Raw genomic sequence first — 18414 nt, forward strand, 5'->3', positions numbered from 1 at the left:
CAATCCTCTACGTAATTTAATTTTAGAAATTGGGTCTACAACACGTGCACATACTGATGTTCAAGGTGCCTAAAGACAAAGTCTGTAAGAATGAAAAAAAAATTCTTTGTGCAGAAATCCCAAATAAGCTGCTCACCTACGTCTAAATGAAATCGAACATATCTAAACACGACTCGTGTGTCTAGCGGCATAGCTACCGTAAAGTTAGTGTAAGTAATGCATAGAGTCCCAAGAAACCTAGGGCCCTTTTCGTTCTTAAAAAATAAAAAATAAAAATTGAACTGTATTATACAAAAAAATCAAATGAAAACCCAGTGTATTTTCTACAGAAGAAAAAAAATAAGATCCCTAGTTTTTTAATAGTGTATAGTGTGGTCGGGGGGAGGGGGGAGGGATCGAACAGGACCCATTCGGAATAATAATCTAAAAGCGTTATTCCATTGTTGGGCAAGCCATTGAGATAATTAACCACTAAATAAACTTAAAATTTAACTCTTCTGAGACAGGCATTTAGCACCCATAAATTTAAATCGCTACAAACATCACCCGACTTTGAATCTACTTACTCCATTCCTAACGACCTGTACCTCCCTTATAACTGCCTGCTCTCTCCCGAAATTCCTACCTACTAAATATAATTTACGACACTTGAGCCATTTTTTTGGGATGCATATCTCACAAAATTCAAAGTTCAAGTTTATTTATGAGTTAATTCTCTCAATTGCTTGCTCGACAATGCAATAAAGTCTGTAGGGTTTTTAATACGGTCCATGCTACAGCCTGATTCAATGGTCAAACCGAACAAGCACATCATGCGACCCGGTGCTTCCCAATGAGCACTACGACGCATATATTAGATTTAATGAGCGTCATAAATAGGTATACGTATGGCTACTGAAAAAACCTAGATACGCCACTCCACGTGGTTTGTTGTACACCAATTTAACATGAATGGAAACTGATACACGCAGCAAAGAATATCTCAAAAGATTTATGTGCTGAGACTAACAGCGATGTCAAGAGACAATCACAATATTATCAAAATCACCCGACTTTGAAATTCCCTACCCCACCCCTACAGACCTTTTACGAAGTTCTAAAAGTAAAAACTAGGTACAACTGTTTTTTAGATAACATTTCTTGTCAAAACTATAAAAAAATTTAACTCTGTTCAGTTATACAATTCTTATTCACAACTTGTATCACTTTTCAGTTCACTGTACATTTCTTGCATCTCCGTCGGTGTGTAAGGATGCCCTGAGATTCGACTCCTCATGTCTGATACATCATACATTTCGTAAGTAAATCGATCATTGTCTATGACCTCAACGCCAGCTTTCTTGGAGCACATCCCTGTGACGTACACATCCTCCCACCGGAACAACGGCAACCTGAGGGACGCCTCGAACAGCAGCCATGACGCCTGTGTAGACATGACGTAGGCCCCACCTGACACATAATCCGGATATCTGCTCTTAGGGTAATCAGCTTTAGATATGTACCACTTTGATTTAGTAGACCTTATTGGGGGTGGTTTTGGTTTGACGTATTTTGTTCCCATCACAAAAGCTTGTAGTTTAGGTTTTTTTTAACTTGATTGTTTTTTCAAACTATCAATTAAACAGTTGAAATTTATATACATGTCTTCGTCCGCTTTGAGGATATATTTTGCCATTGAACAGTAAGTAGAAACATACTTGATAATAGATACCGATTTTAGACTTAGGTTGTGATAACAGTCCAAGTAATCCTCCTGCAAAATATCACCATACTTGGCTGATTCTTTAAGAAGTAATTTCTGTTTTAAGCTTGCTTTTGGGTATCCAGGCTCCGGTTGACCAATGAAAAAAACTAGAATTGAGTTATGGGAGCTGACGTTAGCATAACTACCCCAGGTCTCTCGAATCGCCTGGCGACCTTTGAAGTTATCAAAGCGCGTTGCAACACCGATGAATAGTTCTATTTCGTCGCGGCCTTCACAAATAACATTGGGAGAGATGATATATTTGTAGTTATGTGAGTTAATGACTGGTTCATTAAGGAACGGAAATTTCTTGAGATCTTGCGCACTGTAAGTTGGCGGTGATTTTGTGGCGTTTTTCGGCTTTGTTTGGTTTGTTTTCACTTGGTTGAACCATACTCTTTGTGTAATATTACGCTCTAACTCCCAGATTGCATTGATACTTCACACTGAGAATACGGATAGGGGACTTCTTTTAGATGTATTGTTGATCAAAGCAGCAATGCCGCAGGCAAAGATTAAAGCAAAGCTAAGTTTCACATATTTGAATTGAAGCCGAGGTCGGATACCCAAGGAGATCATTCTGAAAGGAGTAGGTAGAAACGTGTGTCAGTAGAGCATGTTCAAAATGAGCTTTAAAATTTTAATTATCACAAAAATTACCATCTTAAACCAGGCGGTGTGGTCGAGTCGGTGAAGCTCATGGTTCGAACCCTCGTGCAGATGAGGCTCGATAGCTGAGGACAGCACATTTTTCTAGAAATAGGTCCCCAACCAACCTGACCTGAGATGTAGATGTGTGGAAACAAGTAAAGAGATACCCTGTTGTTTTAAGGCTAAGGCTAGGACATAGGTCCCTGATCTGGCTTTGATGGACTGAGACAGAACATTTTGTTTTTTGACATGAGGGAGGTAGAAGTGTTTTTAGTGATCAAGCCTGTAAGATAGAGTTAGAAACTTTGGAATCCTAGTCTTCTCTTGTTTGTTATAATGGTTGGATGTGTATCTGTGTAGGACTTAGAAAGTCTCGATTTGGTTGTGATCAAGTTAGGGTGTGTTAAGAAAACTGTCTTCGTCTTTTTTAAGTAATAAATGAGCGATCTGCAGACCAACTTTGGAATCATACTTACATTAGTCAAACTTATAGACATACTGATTTCTAATAGTAAACTATCGATGCATACAACCATTCCAATGTATGATGCCTATATGACATTCAGCCTTATGTCATGCCACATTTACTTTCAGTAAAGGGTTTCGGGTAGTTATCTTACCTTAAGACATTCCAATGCATTGCGACTTATTTTTCTTTCACAAATCACAGTTGTTTTTTGTTTGATTAATGAAACAGGCGTGCTATAAAAAAATAATAAATAGCACATATTTATAGACAGGACTAATTGTGAGGATTGTGACATTAAAGTAAAAACAAAAAATATATGCTCTGTAACCCAAACGAGATAGGTATAAACATTTTCAATGGCCGGATAGCAATATAATATTTTTATTCAACAACCACCCCGTCTCCCAACTATTCCCGATACCTAGTATCTTTGATTTTGCCCCACTGTCCATTGTACCAATACTTTGTTTGAATGTTTATGTATGTATATATATATATATATATATATATATATATATATATATATATATATATATATATATATATATATATATATATATATATATATATATATAAATGGATCCTCTTTAAGCTTTTTGCATAGTTATCAATATACCAAAGACAATAGTTTCAGTGCAATGGATACAACGTTAAATTTAAAAATAATCTCATGTGTCTAAATAATTTAAATATTTTCTCGATTTTCGTCCATCAGATTCCAACATTTAAAAAAAAGTAGAACAAAATTACAAACACGTGCTTATGGGAAAAACCATTTTAAACATGCATGAATGATCGACATCAGTAAGTAACCTACTAGCGACTGTGTTCACTCTCTTCTTATTGATCTCCATTATTGAACGTAAAATTGATATTTAAAACGTAAGCTGCTGAAATGTTTCTTTATTTAGGTCATATTAGTTACAAGCTTTTACTTAGCTTGCTTCCTTTTGATGGGCCAAAACTGCTGATAAAAATTAAACAACTTCTTACCAATTACTTGTAAACTTGGCACGAGGTTCAATACCCGAAGACAATGTAACACGCGAAGACAATGTAACACGTCATAATTTTTTACCCAATAGGATGCTTATTTATTCTAAATTTCCTATTTCAAGTAGTACTATTTATTTTACTATTTTACGCATGTTATTCGTGTTGAGTTAATGCATAATTATTTGTAGCCATGCAACCCTATTGTATTGAAAGATTTAAAGTACTGAAAAAGGAATAAAAACGTTTTTATTATAAGCTATTATTTAATGATGAAAACGGAGAAAATAGATATGATTCTTTAAATACGATCCTCAATAATAAACTGCTATTTAAATAACTAAAAACACGTGGGTCGCACAATAAATTCTAGTAAGGTTTTTAACAAATAATAAAGCGACCCACGCTTTTCTAAGCCGTAGCCGTACCGTAGCCGTAGCCATAGCCATAGCCATAGCCATAGCCATAGCCATAGCCATAGCCATAGCCATAGCCATAGCCATAGCCATAGCCATAGCCATAGCCATAGCCATAGCCATAGCCATAGCCATAGCCATAGCCATAGCCATAGCCATAGCCATAGCCATAGCCATAGCCATAGCCATAGCCATAGCCATAGCCATAGCCATAGCCATAGCCATAGCCATAGCCATAGCCATAGCCATAGCCATAGCCATAGCCATAGCCATAGCCATACCCATAGCCATACCCATAGCCATAGCCATAGCCATAGCCATAGCCATAGCCATAGCCATAGCCACAGCCACAGCCAAAGCCACAGCCACAGCCACAGCCACAGCCACAGCCACAGCCACAGCCACAGCCACAGCCATAGCCACAGCCATAGCCATAGCCATAGCCATAGCCACAGCCATAGCCATAGCCATAGCCATAGCCATAGCCATAGCCATAGCCATAGCCATAGCCATAGCCATAGCCATAGCCATAGCCATAGCCATAGCCATAGCCATAGCCATAGCCATAGCCATAGCCATAGCCATAGCCATAGCCATAGCCATAGCCATAGCCATAGCCATAGCCATAGCCATAGCCATAGCCATAGCCATAGCCATAGCCATAGCCATAGCCATAGACATAGACATAGACATAGACATAGACATAGACATAGACATAGACATAGACATAGACATAGACATAGACATAGACATAGACATAGACATAGACATAGACATAGACATAGACATAGACATAGACATAGACATAGACATAGACATAGACATAGACATAGACATAGACATAGACATAGACATAGACATAGACATAGACATAGACATAGACATAGACATAGACATAGACATAGACATAGACATAGACATAGACATAGACATAGACATAGACATAGACATAGACATAGACATAGACATAGACATAGACATACACATAGACATAGACATAGACATAGACATACACATAGACATAGACATAGACATAGACATAGACATAGACATAGACATAGACATAGACATAGACATAGACATAGACATAGACATAGACATAGACATAGACATAGACATAGACATAGACATAGACATAGACATAGACATAGACATACACATAGACATAGACATAGACATAAACTTAGACATAGACATAAACTTAGACATAGACATAGACATAGACATAGACATAGACATAGACATAGACATAGACATAGACATAGACATAGACATAGACATAGACATAGACATAGACATAGACATAGACATAGACATAGACATAGACATAGACATAGACATAGACATAGACATAGACATAGACATAGACATAGACATAGACATAGACATAGACATAGACATAGACATAGACATAGACATAGACATAGACATAGACATAGACATAGACATAGACATAGACATAGACATAGACATAGACATAGACATAGACATAGACATAGACATAGACATAGACATAGACATAGCCACAGCCACAGCCACAGCCACAGCCACAGCCACAGCCACAGCCATAGCCACAGCCACAGCCACAGCCAGAGCCACAGCCACAGCCACAGCCACATCCATAGCCACAGCCATAGCCATAGCCATAGCCATAGCCATAGCCATAGCCATAGCCATAGCCATAGCCATAGCCATAGCCATAGCCATAGCCATGGCCATAGCCATAGCCATAGCCATAGCCATAGCCATAGCCATAGCCATAGCCATAGCCATAGCCATAGCCATAGCCATAGCCATAGCCATAGCCATAGCCATAGCCATAGCCATAGCCATAGCCATAGCCATAGCCATAGCCATAGCCATAGCCATAGCCATAGCCATAGCCATAGCCATAGCCATAGCCATAGCCATAGCCATAGCCATAGCCATAGCCATAGCCATAGCCATAGCCATAGCCATAGCCATAGACATAGACATAGACATAGACATAGACATAGACATAACATAGACATAGACATAGACATAGACATAGCCATAGACATAGACATAGCCATTGACATAGACATAGACATAGCCATAGCCATAGCCATAGCCATAGCCATAGCCATAGCCATAGCCATAGCCATAGCCATAGCCATAGCCATAGCCATAGCCATAGCCATAGCCATAGCCATAGCCATAGCCATAGCCATAGCCATAGCCATAGCCATAGCCATAGCCATAGCCATAGCCATAGCCATAGCCATAGCCATAGCCATAGCCATAGCCATAGCCATAGCCATAGCCATAGCCATAGCCATAGCCATAGCCATAGCCATAGCCATAGCCATAGCCATAGCCATAGCCATAGCCATAGCCATAGCCATAGCCATAGCCATAGCCATAGCCATAGCCATAGCCATAGCCATAGCCATAGCCATAGCCATAGCCATAGCCATAGCCATAGCCATAGCCATAGCCATAGCCATAGCCATAGCCATAGCCATAGCCATAGCCATAGCCACAGCCACAGCCACAGCCACAGCCATAGCCATAGCCATAGCCATAGCCACAGCCACAGCCACAGCCATAGCCACAGCCATAGCCACAGCCACAGCCACAGCCATAGCCATAGCCACAGCCATAGCCATAGCCATAGCCATAGCCATAGCCATAGCCATAGCCATAGCCATAGCCATAGCCATAGCCATAGCCATAGCCATAGCCATAGCCATAGCCATAGCCATAGCCATAGCCATAGCCATAGCCATAGCCATAGCCATAGCCATAGACATAGACATAGACATAGACATAGACATAGACATAGACATAGACATAGACATAGACATAGACATAGACATAGACATAGACATAGACATAGACATAGACATAGACATAGACATAGACATAGACATAGACATAGACATAGCCATAGCCATAGACATAGCCATAGCCATAGCCATAGCCATAGCCATAGCCACAGCCACAGCCACAGCCACAGCCACAGCCACAGCCATAGCCATAGCCACAGCCACAGCCACAGCCACAGCCATAGCCACAGCCATAGCCATAGCCATAGCCATAGCCATAGCCATAGCCATAGCCATAGCCATAGCCATAGCCATAGCCATAGCCATAGCCATAGCCATAGCCATAGCCATAGCCATAGCCATAGCCATAGCCATAGCCATAGCCATAGCCATAGCCATAGCCATAGCCATAGCCATAGCCATAGCCATAGCCATAGCCATAGCCATAGCCATAGCCATAGCCATAGCCATAGCCATAGCCATAGCCATAGCCATAGCCATAGCCATAGCCATAGCCATAGCCATAGCCATAGCCATAGCCATAGCCATAGCCATAGCCATAGCCATAGCCATAGCCATAGCCATAGCCATAGCCATAGCCATAGCCATAGCCATAGCCATAGCCATAGCCATAGCCATAGCCATAGCCATAGCCATAGCCATAGCCATAGCCATAGCCATAGCCATAGCCATAGCCATAGCCATAGCCATAGCCATAGCCATAGCCATAGCCATAGCCATAGCCATAGCCATAGCCATAGCCATAGCCATAGCCATAGCCATAGCCATAGCCATAGCCATAGCCATAGCCATAGCCATAGCCATAGCCATAGCCTTATTTTAAGGAAAATTATTTTAGTATTATCACAAATCACAACACAATATCACAAATGAAAAATAATGGACAAAAATATGGAATAATAATTAATAATAAAGATTGGTGTAACCATACCAAAAGTATTTTCTGGTATGACAAAAAATAAAAAGAAAAGGCCACGGCGTTCATTTATACAAGATGTAGGACTATTCCTTGTAATAACGATATCGTTAAAAGGTGTACAACCTATAACATATAAGATGAATTTTCATTGTCCATCATTTCAATTGACTGTGTGATTTTTAAATGTAATAAAAAAGTTCCTAAAAAAATAATATTTTGTGATTTGTTTTCCATTTTGCTGTCATTGTGTAGGCTAAGAATAGAATATGTTGCTTTAAAATCCATCCAGTAGCCTGCGATTTTTTAAACTGAGCTACCTGCCCCTAATTTCGTTTTGGTCGACGAACATAATTTCTTCCAGGCATCTCTTCGGATGGGCTCCACCCCCCCCCCCCCCCGAAGAAAGTCTGCAGCCCCCCCCCCCCCCCCGAACGAGATGGAATTTACATAGTAAAAATATACTTTTACTAGTGTCATTTAACAACTCCCCTTCAACCGAAAATATCGAGTGCCCCCCCCCCCCCCCAAAAGTAAAAAGTATGGAAGAAACACTGTAAACGAAATCAGCGATCCGTAAACTGAGTTCAACCACAACGATCTTGTTATCAATAGATCTCGAGTATTAATGTATCTTATCTCCCCTTTTAGTATTGAAATTAGTAATTTTTAATTCATTTTAAATATTAAATTTTCCAATTAAAATTAGCATGCTTGTTTCATCATTCAACCTCTACCATTGTGACGAATGTTAGCTCAGACGGACAATGTGAAGTGGCTTAAATTTAGAAAGCATAGCCACAAACATACATACACATACAACCCCCCCCCCCCCACACACACATACACATACACACATACACACAATGAGCAAGTTAAATACAACTCTTTAATAAAAGCTTGTAAAATGCCCACAAGCCACTTGCCAGGAAAAAAAGTTAATAAATAAAGTTCACAATATTGGTATATCTCAATTGTACATTTTGCTAATTAACACAATTCTAAGCTTAAAATACAGAAAATAAATGTATATTATATATTTCCAAGTACACATTTACAGTCATACGTATATGAATATAAAAGTGAAAATGTTTTTTTTCTATTAAAGAAAAAAGTACCATACTGTTACGTATTTTAAAAAAAAAACACCTACAATTCTTAATTCTTTAAAACGTTATCTAAACAAGGTACATTAAAAGAAAATTTAAAAAATGGATACTACCTTTAATTTTAAAATCCTCCGACTACAATTTGCCTCTCTCTTTTGTGAAATGATCACCAACCAACATATGCTTAATAAGGTCATTCAAATGGAAGCGCTTTTGTTCAATATTGCGAGACGTCATGACGTCTACATAGCTTCTATAACTACTGAAACACGTCGACCAAAACGTTGATCAAAAGGATGAAAGGACACTCAAAACAACCTTTTCATATACTGAAGAATAAAGATATTTTATTCAATTAAATATTGACATTGTTTTTTTGGGCAAACGGCCTCCAGCCTCGTGACATTGGCCGCATTTGGTATATTGTGGCGTTTGCCGCATTCGGGCAAAATTCCATTCGGTAAAACTGGGCATCGTGAAACTGCATTCCAGCAAGTGTCTTTCGGCTAAAGATGTTTGTTTTGATAATTTCAAATTCTTTGACATTTTAAGTGGAAACTCGACGGTCAACCATCTCAGCATCAGTTTATTAATCGACATCTAAAATTGTTTATATTTTACAAATACTTATTCTAACAAATCATAAACAGTTGAAACCTAAAATTAAATCTCGTAGTTAATGTTTACATAAAGTCTAAATTGTTGGAAGCAATAGCACCAGCTATGTAGCCCTTGCAGAACAGAAGAAGGGTTAAAAGAAGAGTATAACACACTGAACAGGTTAGTACACAATTGGTAAACTTGGACAAAAATTAACACTTTAACCCCCATGGAGGGCTGCTACAGCCTTGCCCCTGGGCGTATCTTGCCATATAACAATAATTCCACTTCCACTGCGCTAGTCACCCATACCTCTAAAATGTTGTACCAAACCACTGTGTAGCCTCTGGGGTCGTTCGGATGTGTTATGTCTTCTATCACGTGTTGACCTTGTGACTTCAATTAGCTCATTCTCGCGTGCATCTTGTGACATATTTATATTCGAAGATCGATTTGTTGTTCCTTTCAAAATCCACGTGTATCGTCGGTTTCAAGTTTAAAAGAAAATAGAGTTATTAAGCTGTCCACATTAATCAAATAACAAATAGTTGGTCAACCGAATACAAGGGAATTGATTATTTTACCAAATAATAAAATGAACTAAGCATCCAAGTAACGAAAGTATCCTAAGATAACATAGTTTCCTATGTGTGTACACCTCTTAACTTTACATTACCAGTGTCATAAGCAATAACTTAAAAGACTCACAGTGGCTACATCAAATTACCATTTGCACATACTTGGTAAAAGAAGTGTTGTTTTCTCTTGTTTTTATTGTTGTTGTTTCCTTTATTATGCCGTGGTATTTTCCTGATCTGAATATCATTACATTAACATACCAATGTATAGCTTAATTATAATGTACAATTAAAATTCAGTTGCTTTTAAATTAGTTATTAATAAGCATTATTTAAACATCGGATTTTACTACATCGTGTTAACTGTAGTGTCTTGTATATTATTCATGCCGCCTTTTTTTTTTAGATAACAATTCCTCTCTATTTTGTTTCTGGCTGAGAGAAAGAATTGTCTTTTAAATTATAATTGTGTAGGACCTATTCATTAAATTAAAGAAGCTGAGTGTACTGTTTAAACTTTCAAACTTCAGCCATCTTTGTTGGTACTGTTTTCACCTCCTGTGATTGTATTGCGAGAAAGATGACGTAATTTGAATTATGAGGGTGACAAAATCTTTTGTAATGACAGTATCCACAGTTTTAAAAATATATCTATATGATTTAGTATTTGGTTTCTGTAGCAATAACCTTGTAATGCCAACACGACTTACCAGTTTTAATTCTAACTTTCGATTGTTTCACAAAATATGTGAACAAAAGAAACCACAACATAAAGCCACCTGCTGTTGTTTGTTGCGTTTTGAGCCTCAACTTTGTGTTGTATACAAGCAGGCTTTGTTTTGGAAATGATTTTAAGCTGAGTCATGATGAATTAAGAACAAGTCAACCCAGCTGTCTTTTTATGTGTTTGCTTTTATATTCTCTTAAGTGAGCACATCAAGAAGTATCAATGTTTTGTTTTATCGGTGCATTGATTTTTTTTTAATTTGGATATTTTCAAATGGTTAATTTAAATCTTTTTTTTTATCCGAAACGTTTTTAAATTGTACGAGTAAAAACTTTTTTTTTACCTCTCGCCGTTTGACTGATGTTTTATCTCTAGCCGTTTGTCTTAAGTTTTACCCCTCGCAGTTTGTCTGAATTTTTACCTCTTGCTATTGTCTGATGTTGTGTATATCACCAAAACTGTATTTGAGCGTATTGCTGTGTAAACAATGCGCATTGTTTATTAGTTGATCAATGAAGAAATGATTATTTTAAAAATATTTAAAATTTAATAAACATTTTAACAATTGCAAATGTAAAACGTTTTTTTTTTTGGTGTAAAATCAAGGAAACGTAAATATAATTCGAAATGTGAATGTTAATGCATTTCATGGTTTTTCTTAAAATCTTGTAATTGTTTTGTGTAACCCTCTTCGTGCTGACGAAAAAGCACGAATTCATAACCTTTAATAAACCTCACGTTCCGCATTTTAATGATATTAAAACAAAGGTTTCGAGTGGTGTTAGGTCTAAGCTTTCTCAACTTAATTCTTGAGGAGCTCATTAGAATAAAATATAATATATTTATTAATGAGAATCTATTAACTGATCTTCTACAAAAATATGTTTCTATACGTTTCTATACGTCAGATGAATATACATACCTAATTACAAATCTAACGAACTACAAAAGCACGGCTTAACATCACGTATGCGTATAAAAAAAACGGGATTTGTGAGATCAATGACCAAACACACCGTAAAGGCGATTAAACACGAAAGTAGAGGCAAGAGCCTGTCGAACGTAGCTTGACAATATGTTTTATCATCGGTTTCTTTGATAGACGGATTACAAAGCTAATAATTTAACACGAACGTTAGAAGATTTATCTCACACGATCAGAGTTTCATCCAGGCTTCTCGACCATTTGTGCCCCAAGTGTGCTTTAATCAAGTCATGGAAAATAATTTGTAATTCAAGTTATTTTTTAACGAAAGAACCTATAGTATGAAACTTAACTAGTTCACGGAAAACCAATATAATTGCAGAAGCCAAGAAAACAGAAGTTTTGTTTTAGCCTTTTCAGCCGCCTCCTTACAAACATAACTCAAACAAAAGTACTGAGCGTCGGTGTTGTGAAGACCAAACTGTCCATCAACACACGAGTACCCTTGTATGTCCAACTCCTGCTTGTGCCGGAACTCTGGTGAGTACATCGCTCCAATGATCTGCTTGTCTGTACTAGACATGTTGGCTTTGAGCAACTCTTGTAATGTAGCTTTATATGACTTGACGAATGTTCTTAAAACCTGTGGATTCGAGTTTTTCTGTTAAAGAATCTGCGACAAATACCTGAATATAAAGACTTACATTTTAGTGACAGTTACTTCGTTACAATTTAGGTTAATATTTACTTTACCAGCACCTACTTGGTGTTTGCCCATGACGTAACCACCAGCTAACCACACGTAGCTATTCTTAATGCAGTCCCAAGGGCTGAACCTGTCCATTGCATTTCTTGGAACCACCTCAGTAAAACCAACTTTACTGTTATTGAAATTTTGGGAGATCTCCAATCTGAAGCTTCAGTAGTTTTGTCCCATTCTATCATTGAGTAGTTTCCTACTTTCGCAAATAAATTTATCTGTGAAAATGTATATGCGTGCCTTATGTTTCTTATTGTGAAAAAAATGTTAATTCCCCCTAGCATTGGTATGAATATTCATTCGGAAATGACGGTTTGGTGTAGATATATTCTTTCTAACCTTAACTACCTTCGTTGAATTTCGGCCGTTTCTAGTCACCGTGATTACTAATCAGAACAAGGGTCATTGCAGATCAAAGCTATGGCTATAGTTTAATATTGATCATATCCAAGTAGGCCCATACCTTTACTTGGTAAGACTAATGTCCATCCACGCCATATACGTTGTCTGTACCAGTTTGTGGTCCATTGCCAAGATCAGGACGTCGTATTTAGCACTCATGGTGCAGCTGTAGTTAGCGTCGATCATGGTGGGCGGTAGCGTAGACTAAGCATGGTTATCTGTAATTTAGGAAGATACCCACGTATTTCTTTATAGTAATTTAAAGAGTAGTGTGTTATTAAATATTCAACGAAAATCATTTATTTTCCACTTGTTAGTGCATTATTACATAAAATTATTATCAAATTAAATTATTAAATTATTATTAAAACATTTTCTATGATTTTTTTCCGTATTGTAGTTTTTTTAATGCAATAAATTTGCATGACTAAAAACCATTGCGCACCTCATGAATGTGATAAGGCGCGTATAATTTTGTGGAATAGTTGGATAAGACAGCTTTTTCTAATTTGGAAATTTTAAAAATTAATACATCTATCTATATATATAATTCTCTTCTGGGAGCCGCTAGAAAACAAGCTGTAAACGCGCTCCCTACCATCCCCACCCCTACATGGTCTTAGTGAGCTGTGTTTACTCTAAATGTTTACAAGCAGAGACAATGATTTTAAACGTAGGGGGGAGGGGGAAGGAAGGGGGGGGGGGGGGGTTATGGTCCTTAACGAACTACTTACAGTGTTTTAAAGAAATATTTTCAGTGGCAGCGTTGGTACTGTCGAACTCACAAATTATGAATTACTAAAAAGTAGAAAAAACAACAACTAAATAGCGGCGTATGTTATGCCGCGGGCCGGCTCGTATATATATAATTCTCTTCTGGGATCAGTTAGAAAACAAGCTGCTAGCGCGCCTTTGCAGCCCCCTCTCTTCCTCTCTATCATTATCACTACCACCCCCACCCCACCCCCACATGATCTGGTGAGCGGTGTTCACTCTGTTTACATTTTACAATCATAGTGACGGGTTTGGTGACGGCTATTAGGGGCAGATAATTTAGTTTGAAACGATGTTAAACTTAGAGGAGGTAACTAAGAGGAGGCTGCTTTCACGTGGGGGGGGGGAGGGGGGAAGGGGGGTTTAGTGTTTTTAAGCAAATATTTTCAGTGGCAGCATTGGTACTGTCGAATTCACAAATTATAAATTACTGAAAAGTAGAAAAAAAAACTAAATAGCGGCGTATGATACGCAGCGGGTCGGCTCGTAAAAAATAATTTAAGCATACCATTATGTCAAATTTAATGTCAGATTGTATTGGTTTCGTGTCTTTACCCACGTGCCAATTTTGAACCAAATCTGTCAGTTAGAAGTGCCCGAAATTTCACTCAAGCGTTCGATCTAGACAGACTGAAGAATGACTGACCACAACTAGACAGACTTTACAGTTAAATCAAAGCGTGTAATAATTAATAGCCGCCATGAAGACACAATTTGACAAAAGGAAAATATATTACAAGCTTTTATTTACTTTCCTTGTCATGTTGCCGTGTTGTCTTAGATCAAAATGGACGAGCGAAATTATTTAATTTAAACTATTATAAAGAAATGTTTTTCTTAATAGTTAATTTAGAAAGAAGTGCTGTATTATATATTTTAAAAAAAAAAATAGTATTTCCACTTTTTAGTGCATTACAGAGGCGTAGCGAGGGGGGGGGGGGGGGGCGGGGGGGACATATGTCCCCGGGCGCCGACCTTAGGGGGGCACCAAATTGAAAGTTTGAGGGGGTTGCAAATGAAAAGTTCGAGGGGGGGGGGGTGCAAATCAAAAGTTTGAGGGGGGGGGGGGTGGGGATGCAAATCAAAAGTTCGAGGGGGGGATGCAAATCGAAAGTTTGTCTCCGGGCGCCGGGAAGGGTCGCTACGCCTCTGGTGTATTATTACACAAAAGCGTGTTATTAAAGCGTTTTTTATGCATTTTTAAAAATTCTTACAAAAACAAATGCTCGGATGTTGTATTTATTTAGCTAATACATTGTTTTGTCCATTTTTAACTATTTTTACCTATTAATTTTTTTAAAGTTTAGATTTTCAAAATATTTCAATCACTAAAGGAAAAGAATCAAATAAATTGCCTATAACATGGACTCACCATTCGCTTACAGCACAGATAATCGTGTGCAGTTTTTCTTCCAGACTTTTTTCTCCGAGGGGGCACTTGAAATCTTCGGGGGGGGGGGGCGTGTTACGTTCTGGGTTCGTTTCAAATCAACAACAACACTTCGTGCATAACTTCACTCCTTTTATTCGTCTCAATGCATTCAAGCGTACCAGAACAGCTCTCGTCCTAACCGCTACTAACCCGCTGACTGACCACACAATCGTTCACTCGCCCTTTTATACCCGCATTCGACCTTGGGATTACAAGACATAAACACACAAGGGTAACTACACAGTAAGGTGAACTCCACTCACACAGGCACTCTCCCCTAGTTCTAGACTATTCTAACCTATTCTAAACTAACCTACAACTGGCTTGTAACACTACCCCCCACCTAAGTATTTGTAGTAATAACTACAAATACTGACTAACAAATCCTAGCTAAATTAAAAAACACAAAGCCTTTCATACACATACACTAGTAGACAAGTTAAAAATATACATTCCGAAGAATGTATATGACAGATTGTATATACAATGAAATACATAATGACAACATACAGAACTGCTACAATTTCGAGCTAGCACAAATCATCCGTGTAACTAACAAACAAAGAAAAAATCATACACACCCAGTTGCATCGTACCGAATCTAAGAACTTTCCAGACCACAATTTTTTTGAGTCTACCCTGTGCGCTCTATGGCTACACTGGTGTACGACTCCTACCTATATCTCAACCATTCTACATCACAAAAATTTGAGTCAACCTGCGCTCTATGGCTACACTGGTTTACGACTCCTACCTATATCTCAACCACTCTACATCACAAAAAATTTGAGTCAACCTGCGCTCTATGGCTACACTGGTTTATGACTCCTACCCATATCTCAACCATTCTACATCAAAATTTGAGTCAACCTGCGCTCTATGGCTACACTGGTTTATGACTCCTACTCATATCTCAACCATTCTACATCACAAAAATTTGAGTCAACCTGCGCTCTATGGCTACACTGGTTTATGACTCCTACCCATATCTCAACCATTCTACATCACAAAATTTTGCAACTCACATTCGATGTTATTACATACTCTGTCATACAGCTATAGCGTCGGGCTAACGGCATCCCCACAGCATTCAACAAACGTCAGGACAGCAACCGGCAAACATCAGGACAGCAACCGGCAAACGTCAGGACAGCAACCGGCAAGCATCAGGACAGCAACCGGCAAGCATCAGGACAGCAACCGGCAAACGTCAGGACAGCAACCGGCAAACATCAGGACAGCAACCGGCAAACATCAGGACAGCAACCGGCAAGCATCAGGACAGCAACCGGCAAACATCAGGACAGCAACCGGCAAACGTCAGGACAGCAACCGGTAAACATCAGGACAGCAACCGGCAAACATCAGGACAGCAACCGGCAAACGTCAGGACAGCAACCGGCAAACATCAGGACAGCAACCGGCAAACATCAGGACAGCAACCGGCAAACATCAGGACAGCAACCGGCAAACATCAGGACAGCAACCGGCAAACATCAGGACAGCAACCGTCAAACATCAGGACAGCAACCGGCAAACATCAGGACAGCAACCAGCAAACATCAGGACAGCAACCGGCAAACATCAGGACAGCAACCGGCAAACATCAGGACAGCATCAGGACAGCATCAGGCAAACGACAGGACAGCATCAGGCAAACGACAGGACAGCATCAAGTTTATGCTTCTACTTGATTCATACTGGTCACGAGTTGTTACGTTCTGGGTTCGTTTCAAATCAACAACAACACTTCGTGCATAACTTCGTTTTGTCGGCCTACCTTGTGTGTTTTTTCTTATTTCTTCAGAGTGCTACTTTTAATTTATTTTACATCATAGCGAAGTAATGACATACAGCTAGTAATTATATATATATATATATTATATATATATATATATATATATATATATATATATATATATATATATATATATATATATATATATATATATATATATATATATATATATATACGTTTATAGAACGTGTTAAAAATTCGGCGCCTTATTTTGCTCTTTTTGCTCCCCCTACAACGAAAACCTGGATACGCCTCTGCTTAGACCTAACACCACTCGAAACCTTTGTTTTAATATCATTAAAATGCGGAACGTGAGGTTTATTAAAGGTTATGAATTCGTGCTTTTTCGTCAGCACAAAGAGGGTTACACAAAACAATTACAAGATTTTAAAAAAACCATGAAATGCATTAACATTCACATTTCGAATTATATTTACGTTTCAATGATTTTACACCAAATTACGTTTTACATTTGCAATTGTTAAAATGTTTAATAAATTTTAAATATTTTTAAAATAATCATCTCTTTACTGATCAACTAATAAACAATGCGCATTGTTTACACAGCAATACGCTCAAATACAGTTTCGGTGATATACACAACATCAGACAATAGCAAGAGGTAAAAATTCAGACAAACTGCGAGAGGTAAAATATCAGACGAACTGCGTGGGGTAAAATATTAGACAAACGGCTAGAGATAAAACATCTGTCAAACGGCGAGAGGTAAAACATCAGTCAAACGGCGAGAGGTAAAACATCAGTCAAACGGCGAGAGGTAAAACATCAGACAAACGACCAGAGGTAAAACATTAGACAAACTGTGAGAGGTAAAACATCAGACAAAAGGAGATAGATTAAGCCTCATGTCTACTGTGACGTGTACTGTCTGTTGCAAACACAAGAGAAATACCATAATGCCTACAGTACTAGGTACAGCGTTATAGAAACATCGTCGTGTAGGATGTCTGAAAAAAAATCATCTGAAACGACTTCAGTCATATAGCATCACGCAAGCACGGCATGTACAATGTGTTAAAACAGCAAAAAGACCAAACATTTTTTAAATCTGAAAATCTTACAATCAGTGGCGTAGCCAGGATCGTCTCAAGGGGGGGGGGTTCCAATTTTTACCCGGGGACAAACTTTCGATTTGCACCCCCCCCCTCAAACTTTCGATTTGCACCCCCCCCCCTCAAACTTTCGATTTGCACCCCCCCTCAAACTTTCGATTTGCACCCCCCCTCATACTTTTTATATATACCGAGGGGTCTATGGGGGAGGTTATGACCCCCCCTAACCCCCCCCCT

At 38.5% G+C, this 18414-nt stretch overlaps 1 protein-coding gene across 1 annotated transcript; it reads right to left on the bottom strand.

The window, feature by feature from the left end:
- Positions 1 to 1186: 1186 nt before the first annotated feature.
- On the bottom strand, positions 1187 to 12782 carry LOC131927546 (beta-1,3-galactosyltransferase 1-like). The gene is made up of 4 exons (XM_059283251.1): positions 12702 to 12782; positions 12371 to 12581; positions 1612 to 1974; positions 1187 to 1569 (listed from the first exon to the last, which is right to left on the bottom strand). Exons 1-4 carry the CDS (start codon positions 12780 to 12782, stop codon positions 1187 to 1189), a joined length of 1038 nt encoding a protein of 345 aa, XP_059139234.1.
- Between the last annotated feature and the right edge of the window lie 5632 nt (positions 12783 to 18414).

The sequence above is a fragment of the Physella acuta genome, unplaced genomic scaffold (genome assembly GCF_028476545.2).
Source record: "Physella acuta isolate Inbredline_101_S28 unplaced genomic scaffold, ASM2847654v3 ptg001415l, whole genome shotgun sequence".
Lineage (NCBI taxonomy): Eukaryota > Metazoa > Mollusca > Gastropoda > Physidae > Physella > Physella acuta.